Source organism: Equus przewalskii, chromosome 4 (assembly GCF_037783145.1).
Source record: "Equus przewalskii isolate Varuska chromosome 4, EquPr2, whole genome shotgun sequence".
NCBI lineage: Eukaryota > Metazoa > Chordata > Mammalia > Perissodactyla > Equidae > Equus > Equus przewalskii.
The window spans coordinates 84146192-84166531 of record NC_091834.1 but is presented as its reverse complement, the minus strand read 5'-3'; the positions used below and the strand labels follow the sequence as shown (position 1 = coordinate 84166531).

General features: G+C 44.5%; 1 protein-coding gene across 4 annotated transcripts in view; it reads right to left on the bottom strand.

The window, feature by feature from the left end:
• Positions 1-20340, bottom strand: part of STRIP2 (striatin interacting protein 2) — a 43679-nt gene that overhangs the window by 21262 nt on the left and 2077 nt on the right. The window contains exons 2-16 of one of the 4 annotated variants that reach the window (XM_070616579.1): positions 16862-16931; positions 13491-13565; positions 13020-13098; positions 12352-12486; positions 10630-10750; positions 9768-9836; positions 9462-9568; positions 8652-8779; positions 7563-7766; positions 6075-6310; positions 5749-5814; positions 4968-5031; positions 3854-3925; positions 972-1046; positions 236-333 (exon numbers count right to left, since the gene is read on the bottom strand). In XM_070616579.1, the coding sequence (XP_070472680.1) occupies positions 236-333; positions 972-1046; positions 3854-3925; positions 4968-5031; positions 5749-5814; positions 6075-6310; positions 7563-7766; positions 8652-8779; positions 9462-9568; positions 9768-9836; positions 10630-10750; positions 12352-12486; positions 13020-13098; positions 13491-13565; positions 16862-16931 (1599 nt within the window). The remainder of the gene's footprint in view (positions 1-235; positions 334-971; positions 1047-3853; positions 3926-4967; positions 5032-5748; positions 5815-6074; positions 6311-7562; positions 7767-8651; positions 8780-9461; positions 9569-9767; positions 9837-10629; positions 10751-12351; positions 12487-13019; positions 13099-13490; positions 13566-16861; positions 16932-20340) is intronic. The other 3 variants (XM_070616580.1, XM_070616582.1, XM_070616581.1) reach the window with 3 other exon arrangements.

Here is a 20340-nt window from a genome sequence, read left to right as displayed (position 1 = left end):
CAACCCACATACCTGTGCAGCCAGTCACTGGTACTAATGTTGCCCTCCAGACCCTGAATTCAGAGCTAAAAAGAGCATAGCAGAGAGCACTGCAGTGGAAAGGGGCTACTAGAGGGGGAGGGGCGATCTCTTTGGAGACAATCCCTGTAAGTGTTAACAAGGTGGGGTGGGCACTAGAGAGACCCTGCAGACAAGACAGCTAACATTCAGCAGGTGCCCCAGCTGAAGCACTCACGGCATCTCCTCAGGCAGGACATCTGCCAGGATATTGATAGAGTCTGTCTTAGCCTTGGAGGTGGGGGCTGCAGCCAGCAGAATCTTAAGCAGAGCAATCTAGGAAGTAGAAAATGAGGAAATCCATCCCTGTCCACCCCATTCAACAAGGCTATTCTCCCATACTTCAACAGCCCTATGAGAAGTGTTTTAAAGCCTTCCTCTAAGTTCTTACCTCAATGACCTGTGAGGCTAAGGAGTCAGAAGGAGCTTATAGACTGTCCTGCCTCAAGACTGCTCCTTCCAAGGAGGAAGATGGAAGGAGCAAAGCAAGAGGGACAATGCCTAGAAATAAGGTGGGAGGTATAAGCAAGATCTCACTTCCCCCACCCTTTTCCTTCCTCTAACCCTAATCATCAGCATCCTCACCATTCTCAGCCTGAGGCTATTTAGGACCACAGCAGACCTCAGAGTGACTAGGGTTTTACGTAGGAGGAGGGTCCCCAATACATCCTACATGTACCCCACCTTATTCTCCACCCTTCCCAAAGAAGGACTTGGGAGTACAGCCAAGTCCTCCTTCCTCTCAGAGGAGCCCTGAGGAAAGCTCAGAATTCTAATATGTTAGAGAATGCCTTGCCTTAGGGGCTAAAGCTCAGAAATCAAGCTCAAATGATAGAAAGCTCAGCTTGAAATGGCTCTCAGCTGTCTGTTCCTTGCAGCAGAGAAGGGCAGCTCTGGCTCGGCTGTCTTCTTACCATGTATTGGGGAAGGCTATACAGCATGCCCTGGTAGAGGATTTCACATGGTGTCTCTGGTACCATCTCTTCCCCCTATGGCAGGAAACACACAGTTTGCCCAGGCCATTTTCCAGTTGACCAAAGGCTACGTTTTCTTGGTTGTCTAGGGTGGCAGTGAAAAGAGCACTGAGCTGGTAGTCAGATCTAGGTTCCTATCCTAGCTGTGCTAATGACTCATTGTATGACCTTGGGTGAGTTATTTTCCCTCTCTGGGTCCTAGTTTCCTCTTCTATAGGATCAGTGGGCTGGTCTGGATGACCTTTGAGGGCTCTTCCAGCCCTGACAACCTATGATTTTAGTTTTCCTATTATCTGGAATCAATCCAGAAATCTTCTTGCCATGTCACATGCTGAATCAGGAGTCAGAACTCCCATGTAGAGGTTGGCTCAGACCACGAACACAGAGGGGTGTAAATCAGGCTGCAAGTATGCCTCAGACACTGGAACAGATGCCTCACACAAAGGCACTTCCCATGGTGTCAATCTGAGGCCATCTGAGAACTCTGGAATGCTCTGAAGCCAGGAAAGAGAGGTAGGTAACTCAATAGAGAGAATTAATAAGGGAGTTGGATAATCTATGGCCTGAGACAGGAAGGAGTATTAGAAAGGAAGGTTTTAGGTGAAAACTATTTTCCTTCCTTCTCTATGAACACCTACAACATCCCTTCCTCCTTTCTGACCAGACTCCTCATGTACAACTCTCTTTCTCATTTTGATGACTCTAAGTCTTTTATCAGAGTGGGGAGACATGGGCCTCCGGTGCTCAAGAGCCTGCTCAGGCCACAGTCATCTTTGGCCAATGCAGTCCTTCCTCTCCCAAGGTCCCTCTGTTCTAGGGCAAGGGTCACTGCCATGAGAACCTAAGGCAAGGAAGAGTAATCAGGTCCCTTCCATCCCTCACAACTCACCTGCTGCTTAAATGGACACAAGTCTTAAATGGGCATCTAATAAACCCTGGCAATCCTGCATGTTTGCCTTTTTGCTCTCCAGAAGGCCTATTTCATACCTTCTCCTCTCTCCTCAAACCAATCACCTCAACAGCTGCTGACCCAGCCTCACACTTCTTGGAGAAAACAGAAACAATCAGATAAGGCATAGCCTCATCTTCTCAACACCAATTCTAGCAGAGTCTCTACCTTCCTTCTTGACATGAAGGATGAACGGCCTGTGCTCTTATCAAGGCCAACCCTTCATTCGTGCATGGGATCTCACACTCTTCTACTTTATCAAATGCATCAGTTCTGTAATTATCTTCTCTCCTCTGGATCATCTTTTAGGACATAAACATTCTCTGATATCGCCTAGATAAAACACTTTCCCTTGACCTTACATCCTCCTTCAGCTACCATCCCATTTCTATCCTTTTCATAATAAAACTTCCATGGTGTCTATGTTGACTGTCTACCTCCTTTCCTTACTTTCCTTTTTCAACACATTCCAACTAGGCTTCTAGCCCCACTACTTCATTTAAGGTTGTTCTTAGCAAGGTCACTAGTTATTTTCATGTTGCCAAATCCAATGGGCACCTCCAGTATCATCGTGCTCCATTTATCAGCAGCATTTGACATAGCTGATCACTCCCTTCTTGAAAGAATTTCTTTTCTTAGCTTTTACATATCACAATCTCCTGGATTTCCTCCTACGTTACTGAGAGTTTTTCTTACTCTTTTTTTCTGGCTCCTTTCCTAACTCATCCCACCCTCAACATATTCGTGTGCCCCAGGGCTTTGTCCTGGGTTCTATCCTCTTCTCTATCTCTACTCTCTCCCTGGGTTACCTCAGCCAGTTCTATGGCTTTTAACACTGTCCATAAGTCAACAGCTCCCAAATTTATTTCTCTAGGCTTGTCCTCTCTCCAAAACTCTAGACCCACATATCTAATTGCTTGGCTGTTCCGCATGGGTGTCCAATGAACATCTAAAACTGAGTATGACCAAAACAGAACTCTTGATAAAACAGAACTCCCCATCTTGGCAAATGGTACTTATTCTTAATTCCCTTCTTTGCCTCTCTATCCACATCCAATTGAACGGCAAGTCTTGTCAGCTACACCTCCAAAATATAATCTAAATTCATCTACTTTTCACTATCTCCACAATTACTACTGCAGTCCATGTCACCAGCAGCTCTCACATTGATTATTTTAAGAGTTTCCTAACTGACTTCCCTGCTTCTACTCTTTCCTGGTCTAGCCTTTACACAGCAGCCAGTGGTTTCTAAAAAGATAAATCAGATCATGGTCACTCCCCTGCTTAAAATCTCCAACACTTACCTGTGTACCGTGAAACAACTTCACTCTTCCTATCTTTGCTTACAGGTCCTGTGTAAAGTGGCCCCAGGTCTCCTCCCTGACTCCATCTCATACAACCCTACCCCCTTGCCCCTGTGCTCCAGCCACAGATCTTTGTTCACTATCCCTAATACTCTGAGTCTGCTCTCACCTTGTTAAGGCCATTCTCTGTTTAGAATGCTCTTTTCCCTGATCTTCCTATGGGCAGCTCCTTCTTGTACCTCACATCTTAGCTTAACTGTCACCTTCTCAGAGGTCTACCTATCTTGACTGCCCAACCCAAGCTAAGTAGTCTACTACATGATAGACGCTCCTAATATATCATCCTTTTAAAATTTTCTTCATTGTATCTCCCATTCTCTGATAGTCTTCTTGTTTTCTTAATTATTTGTTCATTATCTTTTTTCTCTACCTTTAATGTATCATGAAATTAGGGACCTTGCCTTGCCTGGTACACAGTAAGAGCCCAAAGGCACGCACGCATGCTCTGTGACAACACTGAAGACAGATTTCCTCCTGCCCTCCTCCTGTGCAGGACCCCCTTGGCTCACCAAAGACATGGGGCACTTCTCCAGCTCCTCCTCATTTTTGATCTGAACATCTGCGATGGAGACGTACTTGTGCTAGGAAAAATAAGACATCAACAAGGGGCTGAGGGCCTCAATCACATGTGTACCAGCCTCTTGATTAACTTCCCCAATAACAAGGAAATGTCCTGTTTATGGGTCTGTCACCCTAAACAGACCATGAACTCTTTGAAGGCAGGAGTCTTATTCCCTTTTGCATCATTAACACTTAGCAAAGTGTTTCATGTACAGTGTTTCTTTTTATTCCATGTTTCCATATTTGTTGAAAAGCAGCAAAAACCTAAGCATTTACCTTCAATCAAAGTGTAAGGGGAAGCCAAAATCAGGCCTTTGCCTCTGGACCACTGCCCTGAGAGTTTTGCTGCATGTGTGTGTGCTATGTGTGCATAGAGTGATGATGACAGGGTTGGGGAGGGTTTAAGATCTGTGTGAGAAGCCTGGCCTGGTGGCATAGTGGTAAAGTTTGCACGCTCTGCTTCAGTGGCCTGGAGTTTGTGGATTTGTATCCTGGGTGTGGACCCACACAACACTCATCCAGCCATGCTGTGGTGGCATCCCACATACAAAATAGAGGAAGATTGGCACAGATGTTAGCTCGGGGACAATCTTCTTCAGGCAAAAAGAGGAGCACTGGCAACAGATGTTAGCTCAAGGCCAATCTTCCTAAAAAAAAAAAAGATCTGGGCAAGAGATGACTACTTTTATTCTTTGTGCTCACACACACTTTGGATACAGAGCAGACTGCTATTCAGTCTCGGGTCTTTGGAAGTTAGTGGCCCTATAGGGAGAGAGAAGTGAAAGGAAGTGAGGAGTGGGAAGAGAGAGGGAGGAGTGGCAGGAGAGAAAAGCAATGAGAGGAAAAAAGGAGAACTTTTTCATCTATCTGAATGTAGGAAACTGGGTAAGTAGGGAGAGATCTCATTTTTTCTTCTTTGGCCAAAATGCCTGCAAGGGAGATATAGAACAATAATTCAGAATGTGTCTGGTAAAAGAGGCCTAGCCAATACCCAGGATCCTTGTAATCTAAATTGCCTTGAGGGTTCCCTATCCCTGAAGACTGAGAGCCCACCCTGGTCACCTGCTTTAGGGTCTTCACACTCTCGTGGATCGGCCTGGGTAATCCAACCAAGGTATCTGTGTCCCTGTGAAATGCAAGACACACCAGATCATAAGTGTCAAAAGTATAGAGAACAAATGATATCCCCTAGAGTTACATGGACCATGCCACTTTCAACATGTGGTATCCCAGATCTTTTTATGCAAGCTTCTGGGTCCTCCATTACTGCTTCAGGACACAAAAAGAACAATGGTACAGAGAAGTATTCCTGAAAATTAGAATTTTTGTACAGTCTTTTGGGGACTCACTTTGTCTGGGAGTGGTAGGTTCCTACTTAAAAGGGCATGGAGCCCAATGACACTTTTGACAGTAAAACACCAGTAACAATGCCATCTCAGCTTTTATAGAGGCCAGAGGGAAGGATTCATGAGGCTGGGGAAATAGGAGAAGATTGGATCTGTTCTGACTGTGTTGCTTCTTCACAGAATTCTAGCCCATTAAAGCAGGATGGGCCCCCAGGGACTATCTAATCCAAAACTCTCATGAGAAAATTGAACCCCAAGAGGGAAATGACTTATTGCTCAAGGTCCTACACCTGGCTAAGAACATAAGAGTTCTTCTAGGAAACTGGAAGGAAAAAATTCCATGGCAAGAACCCAAAGTAGTCACTGGGAGTTGCCCATGGCCGAATGGCTCTAGGTTGCATCATGACTACCATGCAATATCTCTCCTTCCAAGCCACCCACTACTCTGGCCTCCTAAGAACCCCTTTATAGCCAATTCTGACCATTCAGTCACTTACTGCCCCAGAGTGAATCCAATGAACTTGTTCCTGCTCATCTCTAAGAAGTGTTCAATGTCCTTCTGTCTGAGAGGATGGCGGAGAGACAAATCCCAGAAAAGGAAAGAAAAGCAAACCTTGAGAGACAAAATCTTTCCGGGCTCCTACCCCTCCAACTGGAGGATTAGAAGCATTGGGCGAAGACAGCAGCCAACAGACGGAACTTCAAACCCAGGTATTCTGACTTCAAGCCCAGCTTGTTGGGACTTGAATACATCAACACTCCACCCTGGGCCTTCAGCAATTATACCTCCAAAGCTCAGCGTCCCCAGTATTATCAAACCTACCTGACCTTTGGGGCCCAGGGCAGGCCCTTGGGAAAGGCCACTCGCTCAGCAGAGAGGAGTGTCTGTGAGGGTGGAGGTGGCACCAAAGGGTCCTGCTCTAGCAGGTCTAACTCTCCATCCAAAGTTCGTTCTCCATCGCCAGTAGACTCCTCTTCCTCCTCTGTGGCTGGTTCCTCAGTCTTAAAGAGATCTCTTTCATTGTAGATGTCCAGGCTGTCCTGCTTAGTGAGGAGTTGCTGTGGGGAGGTGGGGGGGTGCAGAGAGGTGTACAGAGATCTCACCCTGAACATCCCTGTTTGAAGCCACCCTCTACCCTCAGGCTGCAAGACTTAAGAAACATACAACAACCATGCAGCTCCTGTGAGACTATCTCATTCCCCACTACAATCCTAGTATCCCCACCAGGCCCAATTCCAGGACAAGTAGCTCTCAGGCAAAGACGCCAATGATCAGGGAACAGAGCGTAGATAATCCCAAAGTCAGTTACTGAACTTTGAGAAAACACTGATGCCTTTTTTTTGCCAGCACTTCCCTTCCTAATTATGCTCTGCTTAGGTGAACATTCAATTAGTTTGCCTTCTGTGAGCATAAACCAGCTGGCTGACTGAGGAAGAGGAAGACAGAAGCTTGCTGCTAGGCAGAAGGAAGCAAGTTTAGAATTTTAAATCTTGTCACAGAAAGAAAAAAAGATTGGACAGAAATAGGCCAAAAAGTTAACCATGACTGCCTCTGGTTGTTAAGCTTGTGGGTGATTTTTTTTTCCCTTCTTCATATTTTTAATTTGTTCCAAATTTTCTACAATGAGTAAGCATTACTTTATAAAACAAAAATAAAGGTTAAAAAAATCACATTGCAGATTATGTAGACTAGATTACTAAGTGTGACTATTTGGTCCTGTCACCTGTAGTTGGTGAATTCAGGCAGATCAGGCAAGTAAGTTTGTAGGAGTATGGTCAGCTCAGTGTAACTTGTCATTCTGACCTTTTCAGGGATGCAGACTATACCCAGAACCCTAAACAGTTACCTTGTAAATGTAAGCCTCTGGTTCCAGGGCCAGACAAAAGTGTGACTGGCTCAGAGTAAACCTTCTTGCTGCCAAGAAAATGATAAGTGCCTCACTGTGGGCACATGGATTTGTTGGGAGCCCTGTTCAGGTGCCCTGGGTCCCTATCCCCAGGATTATACCCTAAATGTTGTTCAGGATGCTAGGGAACTCTAGGCACTGAGGTCTAAGCCAATGACCCTGTAGCAAGATATAGATCTATGATGTGATATCACAATGTTACATCACGATAGCCCTGTCAGGGGCTGTTAGGGCTCGGGGACAGAGGCCAAAGAGTAGACTCTAAGGTTTCAGTTTGGTCACAGGGCCAACCAGGGGAAGGATGAGCTGGGTCATTTTACTGCCCTTTCCTACCACATCCAGAGTAGCTTAGAATCTTGATTTCTGGCCAGTGTCACAGCACCACTGTCTGCTTTAGTCCATACCCTTCGAGAACCGCGGCGGCCTCGCAGCTTAGAGGGTGGTGGTGCCAGCTGAGACTCCCCCAGGTCAAGAGTGTAAGAAGGTGGAGAGGCAGCACGCATGCTCTTTACAACCTGGATACTGTCCTCAGCCAGTGGAGGTAGGCCCAATTCTGCCCGCTTCTGTACTTTCAGAGCCTGAAGATGCTCAAATCCACCGAGTGTAAACTAAGGGTAAACAAGAAAAGGGAAAAAAAGAAAGAGGAAAGGAGGGAAGTCCGAGAGAGTAAGGTCAGGGAAACATGGATAGAGAGGAAGAGCCCCAACTTCCAGCCCCCTCGGACCCCATTCTTAATTAGGAAGTAATAAAACAGGAAGGGGCAAATGTGTTTACTATCCTCAGTCTGAGGGGTTCAGGAGTCTGGATAAAGCATTATTTACTGATTCAGGGCTGGAAACATCACCAGAAATTAGGAAAGGGACTCTTGGGAGCCTCCATTGAAAAAACAGGAAACCATGTCCCCTATTTAAGGAGCACATCCACATGCTACAAACCCCCAGAGTCACTCAATTTCCTCTGCAGTCAAGAGGTAGTTCCTCCTATGAGGTCTGCCCTGGAGGGCAGCCAGTCCTGTGGGGTGGGAGCCAGAGATGAAGGTTCAGATTGAACGATCAGTAACAACTGCAACCACAGACTCACAAGGACTTTGTTTTTTTAAAGCAAGTCTATTTATCTGGATGGAGGGCAGGCACTGAACCCCACATCTTACAGGTAGAGAAGCTGAGGCACAGAGAGTTGTCCAAGGTTCCTCAGCGTCAGCAGAGGCCAGACTCTCAGCCATTGCTCTTTCTATGAAATGTCAGCTCTATCAGGGTAAGGTGCAATGACACCCCGACTCATAGAGTGGCATCTCCTGCCAGTTCAACAGAAACAGGTAACCCGTGCTGATACAGAACACCTGATTTCTCTAGGGCAGCCTTGTTGCCCCTCCATTGGCTAATAGCTGCCCTATTCTTCTGCCTAGCTCAAGCCTCCTGAAATTAGAAGAAACTGAGGTGGCAGAGGGCACTTCTGATCTGATGAGATAAGAGCGGGGAGAATCAGCCACTCACCATGACCACCTTCCAGAGCAGAAGCAAAACCTTTTTTATGGGGAAGTGGGGAGCCAGGCCACTGCAGAACTTGGTAACCATGGAGAAAAGAAGAAGGGCAAAAGGCTCCTCATTATGCATGGAAAAGCCTAGGGGGGTGTGGAGAAAGGCAAGTGAGAAAGTAAGGATGAGGTGGCTGAAACCCTGCCCCTGTAACCCTGATTCCGGACACAGTGAGAAAGGCACTCACCTCCCCTGAAGAATTTGAGTACTTAGTTCTTAGAAGGAGGCTTAGAGAGCCCCCAGAGGAAAGCCCCTCAAGGGTAGGAAGGGAGGCCACGTAGGTAAAATGACTTAGCTCCCAAAGCTTGGGGCTGGATGACAAGCCACAAATAATAAAATTGCTTTCTGGCTGAAGGACTCAACACATTTTGTGGATCACAATTCACTTCCCCACATAAATGAATATATTTTTAAAAATCACATAGGCCTTCGTATCTTATCCCTGTCTGATGACAACACCAACTTATATTTTCAAGGTGATTCAACTCATTTTTTCATGTGGAATTTGTGATGGAATGAGAGAGGGATGGCTATCCTCATTTATAACCAAGGAAACCAAGGCATAGAGAAGACGTATGACTGGTCCTAGCTCATAGACACAGGGCAATCAAGCCAGGCCCTCATGCCTGCCACGCAGAATCTCTATCCTAAAAGAAAAGATATTAATTCTAAAAAAAGAAAGGCTGTCTGTCTCTCCTAGGTAGATGCTATACTTCCCCTCCACCATCAGTATCCCATTCCTACCCTTCCTCAAGTGCCACTTCTTACTCAATTCAGTGCGGAAGGTATCCCGGGCTGTCCTCCACCCGCAGGAGTCTGTCTCTCGCTCCAGGCGAATATTTTCCACCATGAGATACATGACACTCAGCAGCACCCTGGGGTTATAGAAGGATCACAAGAGATTCCCAAGGCAGCTCCCTGCCTGTAGTCAGAGACCTCAGGGATGGTCTCTGTGGGAGCCCAACCCAGCGGAATTAGCAACTTCTAGTGGTCTGGGTGCATCTTGGGATTTGGGCAAAGGGTGACCCACTGCTAACCATCCCCTCTTCCAATCCCTTGGCCAGCCTCACTCACCGGAGCTCTGTGCTATCAGCAATGGAGATGGCTGGTTTCCGAAGAGCACTGCTACAGGCCTGGCTGTTGCTGCCACAGGGAGGAGGGAGAGAAGGGGAACCCATAAGCTTGCTTTACTCGCTGTGTTTCCACTTATCATACACATAAACATGAGTATCTGCCATTCTCTGGCTAGGTAGCTATAGAGAAAGTGGTCTAAGGTAAAGGAGCCCATAGAATTCCTGTCACCTCAGCAAACTCTTATCTGTGATGAAGACAGGCAAGTGCAGAGTGATATAAACTCTGTGATATAAACTCCTCTTGTAATCCCCACTGTGCCTAACACTGTGCTAGACACAGAAGAGATGCCAAGTGACACATGATGAGTAATAAACAGAATTCAACCTATTGAAAACTCCTGGGTGAAAGGCACGAGACAAAATGAGGGGTCACTATAGTGGTAGCAGCAGATAAGGCCACTTCTAGAGCTATAACCCATGATGGAAAGAATCGGGCACAGCGACAGGAATTGGTCCTGTCCCTCTTGGGTCATGTTTTCAGGTAGAACAGTTTCCTTCATAGATTCCAGAGTTAGACTGAGCTGAGGTGTTTGGATAAAAAAGGAAACCACGCAGGATAGGCCCCTGAAGCCCAGGATTGAAGCTGTAAGTGGACAGAAGCTGCAGGTGAGAACAACCTCAGGGAAGAGGACAGAATATCAGAGAGAATGGCTGAATGGAGGGGAAGTGTCAGTGAGCTTTGGACTGAGGTGTGAATAGACACAGCTCCCACAGAGATCTCTAGTGAGGGAACCAGCAAAGGACATGAGGCACCCTTCAAGGAAGGGGGTTGTCTAGACCAGCCCTCCCCTAAGGCTTCTCACTCGATTTCCATGTGAAGTAGCTCCAGGAAGGCCGAGAAGGTCCCCATCTGATACAGCAGGAAGCAGTTGTACCTGGACCAGTGTAGCACATCGACCTCTGAATCACATTCCCCAAAAGTGCCTAAAGGACCAGACAGTGCCATAGGGGTTGAGGGGGAGGGGAGTATCCCAGTTTCTTCCACCCTGTCCCATGATCTTAAAACTATCTTCCAACGCCCTGCCCAACAATTATGCAGACAAAGGTAGGGCAAGGGCCTCCCAGAGCTTCCTAGAATGAGGCGAGGGAGAAGAGAGGCAGTCTCCAGGGTTAAGTCCAATGTGCTCATCACTGGCTTGTCTTAAGTTTGAGTTCCCTGAGAAGCAGATCTAGGAGATAAAAGATGCAAGTGCAAGTAGTTTATTTGGGAATTGATCCCAGGAACCATCAGTAAAGAAGTAAGAAAATGAGACAGGGAAGAAAAGGCAGCCAAGAGTTCAACCCCAGGTTGTGGGAAGCTCTGGGAAACAGTATTAAACACAACTCAGAATCATGCCACCCAATAAGGTTGAGGTAGTTGGACTACTCATCCACTAACTCCTGTCATTGTTGATGAGTGCTGCCGGATCAGGGGAGCACATTAATTCCCTAGCACTTCCTGGCTGCCCTATGTGGGCTGCAGAGAAAGCCCTCAGACAAAAGATGAAGGTATAGGTAGTTGGAAGTTGGTCAGTGTGCCAGCCCAAGAGATATGGTTGGTTGGGCACTGCCTTGTTTGCTATAGTCTTACCTTTGCCTAATGTCCCCTCTCTTCCCTCTCCATTTATGATTTCCTTTTACAGCTTTTTTTTTTTTTAAAGATTTTTAAATTTTTTTTCCTTTTTCTCCCCAAAGCCCCCCGGTACATAGTTGTATATTCCTCGCTGTGGGTCCTTCTAGTTGTGGCATGTGGGATGCTGCCTCACCGTGGTTTGATGAGCAGCGCCATGTCCGTGCCCAGGATTCAAACCAACGAAACACTGGGCCGCCTGCAGCGGAGCGCGCGAACTTAACCACTCAGCCACGGGGCCAGGCCCTCTTTTACAGTTTTTTAGCTCCCAACTGGTTGGTTCTACCAACAGTCCTCTTAGTTATGATCTCAGGGGTTATTTTTACTATTCTAGCTAGGAATTTCATTTCTCTTTCCAACACTTGGCTAATAGGTCTCGTCTGGGAAGCTTTCCTCAATTAATCTCATTGAGTTCTGAGCATCTCCAAATTACTCACAGCATCCACTCCTGCTGTTCTGTTGGCTTGAACCTTCTAAATACCAATGAGAAACAATGCAGAGGGTCCATGTATGAACCTGTGGCACCCCCCTACTTCCCCTCAGTGTCAGGGCCAGGCCACAGCTGATGGAAGAAGCCTTCATGCTCAGCTGGTGGTACATCGTCAGCTCTGGCGCACTGACCCTCTTGCTAGTCTCCACATATGATTACAGCCCAGGTTAAGAAAAAAAGAACCCTATAAGAAATCCTTGCATACCTGGTAAGACAAAGACCGATTTCAAGTGATCCAAAACCGTACCCACCAGCATCTCCTCATCTTCCTCATAAGTACGAGGTTACTCCTAGCACACAACAAGATCTGTCCTTGAGAGGCAGGGACCTTGCTTTCCCAGCATGGCTTGCCTCATCCTAGTCTTGATAACACCATTTCTCTGCCCAGTTTCCGCTCCTCTCAAATTGGCAAAGGTGGTCACTTACCTTGGGCCAGGTAGAGAACAGCCCGGGCCACCTTCAGTCGCCGCTCCCTACTGACCACCTCCAGCCGGTCCAGGAGTCCCATCACATAGGCCTTCTGGGCATCTTCTTCCAACTCCAGCCATTCCTTGCCCTGCACTGGGGACAGAAGGCCATACAGATCTAGCGTCAGCTGCTGCCTCCCCTTCCTGGAAAAGCATATCCTCCTCTCATGTCAGCCCCCAACAAATTCTTCTCTTGAAAAGCTTTCCTTATTTAGCTGAGAAAGAATAAGGGACAGAAAAAGTAAAGGACCCAAAATATTTTGGCCCAAACCCACTCTGCAGCATCATCTTCCTCTACATCTCCTCCATACTCCATACACAGACTGTACTGTCCAATCTCTCTGCCTTTTCTCAAGGAGTTCCCCGTCCCCCTACATATCCAATTCCTACTCATCATTACAGGTCCAATACAAAGTTACCTCTTTCCATTAATGCTCTGGCCAGAAGCTCTGTCTCCACAAGATACTTTTTACTTCTCTTATTACACTTACCATTTTCCTCTTAGCCTCAACTAGGTCTGTGATGTACACATCTCCCCTCTGCTACTAGACTATAATATCTTTGAAGATATTGCAAATTCACCTTCACCCCTGCCTCCTGCATCTCTGGTGGAAAGCAGGTACTTACCACACACTCGTTGAGCTGAAAATTGAATTGCCACTGACCAAGTAAGGAAACGGAGGTCTGAGAGGATCACAGTGTTGGCCTATGAAATTATTATTAGATGCTATTGGGAGTGAGGCAGAGTTGAAGGCAGGGGTTGAACATTAAGGTCAAGGACAAGGTTAGGCACAGGGTTCTACCAGGCAGCAGGACACCTGCCCAGCCCCACCTCCCCACCCCGCTGTTCTCTTGGCCCTTTATAGCAGGGAAAGGGACCCAGCTCAGGCTTCTCTTGCTTGAGATATAGGAAACTCCATAGCTTCTCCACTTGAGATATAGGAAACTCTGTGTCCCATATGCAAGAAAGGATTAAGAAGTTATACGGTTATGGAGAGGATGAAGAAGGATCATACTTTGTTTTAGGCTCTTTCTAGGTCAGGCTGGGGTATCATGGAGGGAAACAGTAGGTCTTTATGAATAAGGATCTGGGATCACCTTGGGTCTTGAAATCTTCTTCAAAGCACCTCCTGTTAGTGGTGAATTCCAGGTTTTCAGTGTAGCTATACAATTCTGTTGCAGAAAAGATAGGACAGAGTCATAAACATTGAGCAGACCCTTACAGAAGGGGGCTGGGATGGAGAGGGTGGCATGAAAGAGCTAAAGCTTCCAACACGTTCCTACGTCCAAGTCAATCCAGAGCCAGCTTCCTCCCTTTCAGAGCAGTTAAAAATAGCCGCTTGTGTCCCTGGGTGATTAAACCATCAAACCTGTCCTCTGCCTGCCAGCTGGCTGCTACAGCAGAGAAGGCAGCCTTCAACATTTGGTGAGGGCCAGGAGGAGGGTTGGAGCAGAGAGGGTTTAATGTTATTACTCTTGTTTCTTAGGGTTGCAACCCCTTCTGCTTGTCAACCCATACTGAGACTATCCTGTCTCTAGGGAATAAGAGGGCAGCACAACTCCTGAAATTCAGAGGCAAGATCCTTATGCTATTCAGGGAGTCAGGGTGAGGGCTGGAGTATGTGTTAGACGGCTCTTTGGGGTTGGAGCCAGTTCATTCTTTCCCTGCTGAGTTTCCTCAAAGGGTATAGAAGTTTCGGTTCCTGCCCATGGCCACTGAGGCAGAGGCAGCATCAAACCATGTAGAAGCAGCCATGGTTGCCCAAGGGCTGCCTGTGGCCCAGGAAATTCTAACTTTGCTGACAGTAGCCTCTCAACACAAAATGCAGAGAGCTTATGAGAAATAAAAATACCCTTTTACACACATACACATGCATACACACACACTCCAGAACACTATCCCAGTACCCTCACCTTACAGAGAATGAAGAATTGAAGTCAACAGGTGATAGAACAGATTTTCTCAAAACTCTGTTTCCTACCTAAGACCCTTGCTAGAAATTTAACTAGGTCACAAATAATTCACAAAGCAAAAGAAAGTCACTTATGTTCCAGCCAACTGTCTAATGGTTGAGAAACACCTCATCTGGGAGCCAGGGCTTTTGAGTCCTGAGTTTCAGAATCCTGGAATGACCAGAAGCAAATCTTATCTCTGCATCTTAAATTTTTCATTCATTAGTGGTTGGTGTGGATATATATGTTTTAAGAGTAGAGTACAAATCCAGTAAGAAAAGGGAGCAAGGCTCTTAGGTATTGAACTTTGTTTGTTTTAAATTTTAGATCATGAATTTTCATATACAGATAAATAAAGAATACATATAAGACACCTGTGTATCTTCTACTCAGATGAAACAAATGTTAACACTTCTTATATTGCTTCAGACATCTAAAGTCCCCTCTTCCTCCCTGGTCCATCTTATTTCCCTCTGTAGAGGTAATCACTATAATGAAATTGGTGTGTATGCTTCACATGCCTATTTTTACTTTTTTCTACACATGTATGTGCCTGTAAACAACACATGATATTCTGTTTTCAAATTTTTTATCCAAGCAGTATCACATTGCATGAATTATTTTTCTTAGGAAGCTTTTTATGTCTTTCAATAGTTTTTTACATGAAAAACAGTGTCATTAACATATCCATAAGAAAAAAATCCATTCACCTAACTGATACTGTTTGCAATCAAGTATGCAACTAGACTTGCCAGAAACAACTTTATTTATTTATATATTTATTTATTTGGTGAGGAAGGTTGGCCCTGAGCTAGCATCCTTTGCCAATCCTCCTCTTTTTGCTTGAGGAAGATATCCCTAAGCTAAAATCTATGCCAATCTTCCTCTATTTTTATATGTGGGTCACCGCCACAGCATGATTGACAAGTGGTATAGGTCCACGCCTGGCATCTGAACCCATGAACCTGGGCCCCTGAAGCAGAGTGTGCTGAACTTAACTACTAGGCCACAAGACCAGCCCCTAGAAACAACTTTTAGACTTGTGTGTTTAAGCCATTTTTTGGATACATGTATATATTATTTTGTCACTTCTTTTCTCCCCATCAACATGTTTTTAATATTTATTGATACTGAAGCATATTGATATAAATCAATTATCTTAATGGCTCCACAGTACCCAACTATACATAGCCTATTATAGTGATACACTACAGTTTATCCATTCTCTTACTAAGTTGTTTTCAATTTTTCATGATGGCCACAATAAACATCTTTGTACATGTTTTCTTGTGCTCAAGTGTTTCTTTAAAGTGTACACCTAGAATCGCTGGGTCATAATAAGTGTGCATCTTCAACTTTGCTACATACGACCAAACTGCTTTCCAATTTTATACTCTGCTTCCTCATGCCAAGCAGTGTATAAAAGTACTCATTTCTCTGCACCTTCATCAACCCGTCTTTTAAGTTTTGCAGTCTGATGAATGAGAAATAATACTTCATTATTTTAATTTGCTTTTCCCCACTTACTAATGTAGTTGAACATCTTTCATATATTTATTGACCAGAAGGTTTTCTATTCTATGAATTCCTATTTGTATTCTTTGATCACTTCTCTTTTGGATTGTTCATCTTTTCTCTCTCTTTCTATATATGTATTCATATTCTGGATTCTAATCCTTTGTGGGTTATTAAACTCAGCTCTCTATTTCTGTCACTCATCACAAAAATTATTCCCTGTGCTTATTCACAAGAATTTCTTCAAAAATGTTTGTCTCTTTTCTCTGAAAAAGCCTATCTCAAAGTATCAATTCCATGTGACGGGATATTTAACTTTCACACCATCTCCACCCAAAGTTTGTTTATTAATAACTGGTATTCATAGCACATGTAACATGGAGGCCCTTAATGTGAGATCACGTTTAGCCTAAACTAAAAATCCAGACAGAGAGAAGCAGCCCAGCACTGAAAGAAGAATGGGATCACTTAACTCCAGCTCAGAAACATCCAAGCAGAGTTCCACTATGATGGATATAGGTGATATGTCCAGCCTTGCTCAGCTGGCTAGTTGTCTATAAGTTTTCTCCAGACATTGTTGAGATTTTAATAAGGGGCAGGTTTTTAGGGGGAGGGGGCAAGACGGAGGTAGAAGAAAAAAGGAGAGAGAGGTGGAATGGGATTGAGAGGGAGAGGGTGGCAGAAAGAAGGTGGCATGCAAAAATATGGGTAAATAACGAAAAGAGAAAGAGAGGAGAAATGGGGAGAAGGTTAACAGAAAACAGATTTGAGAGTGCACCAAAAGAGAATAAAGAAGGGTAAGCAGAAAAGAGTGACAGAAAGACAGAATGGAGAAGACCACAGCTGAGGGATGGTTCACAGAAAGAAATGTCAAAGCAAACAAAGAGATATTTACCACTGGAGAGTGGAGAAAAGAAGGAATGTGGAGAACAGACAAGCTGCCTTCCCTCTCCTCCTGGCCATCCTTCCACTCTCCAAAGACGCATCTACCTCATTCATACCTGATAACTCTGCTGCATGCCCATCTGAATCTCCATACTCAAATTCCAGAGTGGGACAGTCCACAGAGCCCTGTAATGGAGAAATCTTTGTGGTAACTTGGGAAAAAGGTTGACAAAAAAAAAATTATACTGTCATTTCATCTCTTCCTCTCTTGGAGGCCAAGGTTAGACTAGGGAGGCAGCTAGGAGAGTCCCATCTGGGCCTTTCATCCAAGAAGTACCCTCCTCCAAGCCAAAATTTGAGGCTCAGGGCAGGGCAGGACTGAATATTCCTATATAGAATCAGAAACTCTGGGTAAAGGGCCAGGATGGTGAACAGACATAAAAGCTACAATCTATGCCCATATCTGATCTATATAAACACAGACCAGAAAAGCATCTAGTTAATCTCTAGTAAAATGAGATGGACAAAAATAAAAGAGGTGAACTGGATTCTAACTTCAGCTCTGTCATTAACCCACTGTATGATTTTGGGAAAATCTCATTCTGTGGATCCTAGTTCCTCATCTATAAAAAGAGGTCCTTCAGCTCTGATGTTTCACAACTTTAGGACTGTCAAATAAGGTATCATTTCTACTCTAAGTTGTATTAAAGTCTAGATTTCCTATGATATTGTATGTATAAATTCATAATCCCATTAAAAAAATATTTTTAGTATAACCCCACTCCCTAACCTCTTCAAGCATTTTAGGGTATTTTCTACCAGTATATATTAATATATATTTATTTTTAAAAATTTGAATCTCAGCTCTGTCACATATTATGTGATCTTGAGCAAGTTATTTAACCTTTCTGTGCCTTGGTATGGTATAAAAAACATATTTGGTCTTTGCCTCCACCCCATACCTCTTCTTCCTAGCACAGAGCTTCTAAAACCTTTGGAATTTCCTAAGTGACAGGGGTCTGTTATTCATAATAAGTCCCTCTCAACTATACTTGAGTTTATGCTAATGGGGTGACAGTGTGAGCCTTTAGAGTTTCAAAGTGGGGGCTGGCCCCACACTCAAGGAAGGGAGGCGGCTGGAGATTGAGTTCAATAATGTGGCCAATGGTGTAATCAACCATGCCTAGGTAATGAAACTTCATATAAAAACTCTGAAAAATGAGGTTTGGGCAGACCAACGTGCTCGGAGAGTGATAAACCAGAGAGGGTATGGAAGCTCTGTACCACCCCACCCCCACAGCTTGTCCTATGCCTCTCTTCATCTGGTTGTTCCTGAGTTGTATCCTTTATAATAAAATCATAACCATAAGTATAGCACTTTTCTAAGTTCTGTGAGTTGTTCTAAGCGAATTATCGAACCTGAGGTGGGGATCATGGTAACCCCCAAATTTGAAGTGGCCAGGCAGAAGTGCAAGTAGCTTGAGGACCCCACTTGTGGCTGGTGTTGAAGAGGGGGCAGTCTTGCGGGACTGAGTCCTTAACTTGTGGGGTTTGTGCTAACTACAGGTAGTGTCAGAATCGAAATGAATTGGTGTTAACGAACTGTTGACATGCTCAGTTATCTAATCTGTAAAATAAGGATAATTCATACGGTCATTGTAAGGACTAAATGAATTAATATAAGAAAAGCACCTAGCACACCACCCAGCATTTGGTAGCACTATGTAGGTGGTTACTCAGAATTTTACTTACAATTTTTTTTTTTTGAGGAAGATTAGCCCTCACCTAACATCAGCCACCAATCCTCCTCTTTTTACTGAGGAAGACTGGCCCTGAGCTAACATCTGTGTCCCCCTCCCTCTACTTTATCTGTGGGATGCCTGCCACAGCATGGCTTGCCAAGCGGTGCCATGTCCGCATCAGGGATCCAAACCTGCGAACCCTGGGCTGCCGAAGCAGACCATGCACACTTAACCACTGTGCCACCAGGCCAGGCCCTCAACTTACAATTTTAATATTAGATTATAAAGGCATTTTCTTATATTATTATGATATCACTTTAAACAACTAAGTGGACAAATTTCTATTGGTTTACTTAACCAGTTCTCTACTGTTGAACATTTACGTTGTTTTTAATTTTTCTTTACTGTATGCATGAAGCTGTAATACACTTAAAAAGTTTTTAATATTTAGGATCATTTCTAAGGATAGATTCTTATTAACAGAATTAATGCATCAAATCTTATTAATATTTACATAGCTCTTTGTATACGACAAGTTGTTTTCCAAAACCACTTTATCAATTTATACTACCAAGGCAAATCACGTTTAAATCCACTATAGCAAAGATTTTCAAACTTCTGGATTACAGAGACTGGTAAGAAAAAAGAAAAGGTGGAGGGTGGGGAATGACATAAGGTTATTAGTGTTTTACTCTGATAAGTAGATTTAAAAAACCTTTTTTAAAAAAAATATATTTCAGGGCTGACCCAGCGGCACAGCAGTTAAGTTTGCATGTTCCACTTCGGCCGCCCGGGGTTCGCCTGTTCAGATCCCGGGTGTGGACATGGCACCACGTGGCAAGCCATGCTGTGGTGGGCATCCCACAGATAAAGTAGAGGAAGATGGGCACGGATGTTAGCTCAGGGCCAGTCTTCCTCAGCAAAAAGAGGAGGATTGGCAGCAGATGTTAGCTCAGGGCTAATCTTGCTCAAAAAAAAAGAAAAAAGGAAATTAAAAAAGTCATTAAAAGCAGTGCTTTTCAAACTTTTTTGACTGTAAATCAAAGTATATCTAAAGTTTACATCCTGTCCCAACACACACACACACACAAACTGGAAAAAAAGTTTAACAAAATAATATTCACCATTATTATATACGATGCACTGATATTTTCTATACTACTTCTTAAAAAAAGAGTTGATCTCAACTCACAGGTTACCCTCTACAGTTTGAAAAACACTGTTTTAAATCGCATACATCCTTTAAATTTAATGTATTGAACTACATTTTATGAAAAACTCACTTCAATGCCCAGAATTTTCCTCATTTTGCTACAAACCAATTAAAATTTTGTCAAGGACTTTGGGAACCAATTAAACCAGGGGATCTGGCTGAAAGAGGCTGGAGGTGAATCCTTTCATTAGGGTAAGAATCTTTTTATTAAGCAAACAATTATTCTCTCATTTCCTTTTTAGGCTGGAAAGTTACTACGCTAAACCATTGGGAGAGGGTAGTTCAACAGAGCCCCTATAAACACAGTGATGTACGAGGAGGCTCTCTTGACTTGTGCCAACAGTAATTCTCTTCCAGTAATTCTTTAGAAGCCGTAGAGAGGAAAGAAAATCATCTCCCCTGAGGACTGTCATCCACAGGAAAGCAAAAGGGAGGGAGGGAAGGAAAAGCAGGTAGTCATCTGAGTCTGGCACCTGGGTGCTATGGTGGTAGGGGACGTGCTGACAGGTAAAAGCAGCTCTCCTGCTGCAGGAAGGTGGAGGGAAGCTAATCTCTCCAGCCAGCCTTTAGGCAGGTGATGGGCCCAGATGGAGAGGATCGCTGCAGTTGTTCATTTATTTCCAAGCAGGAAATGCAGCTG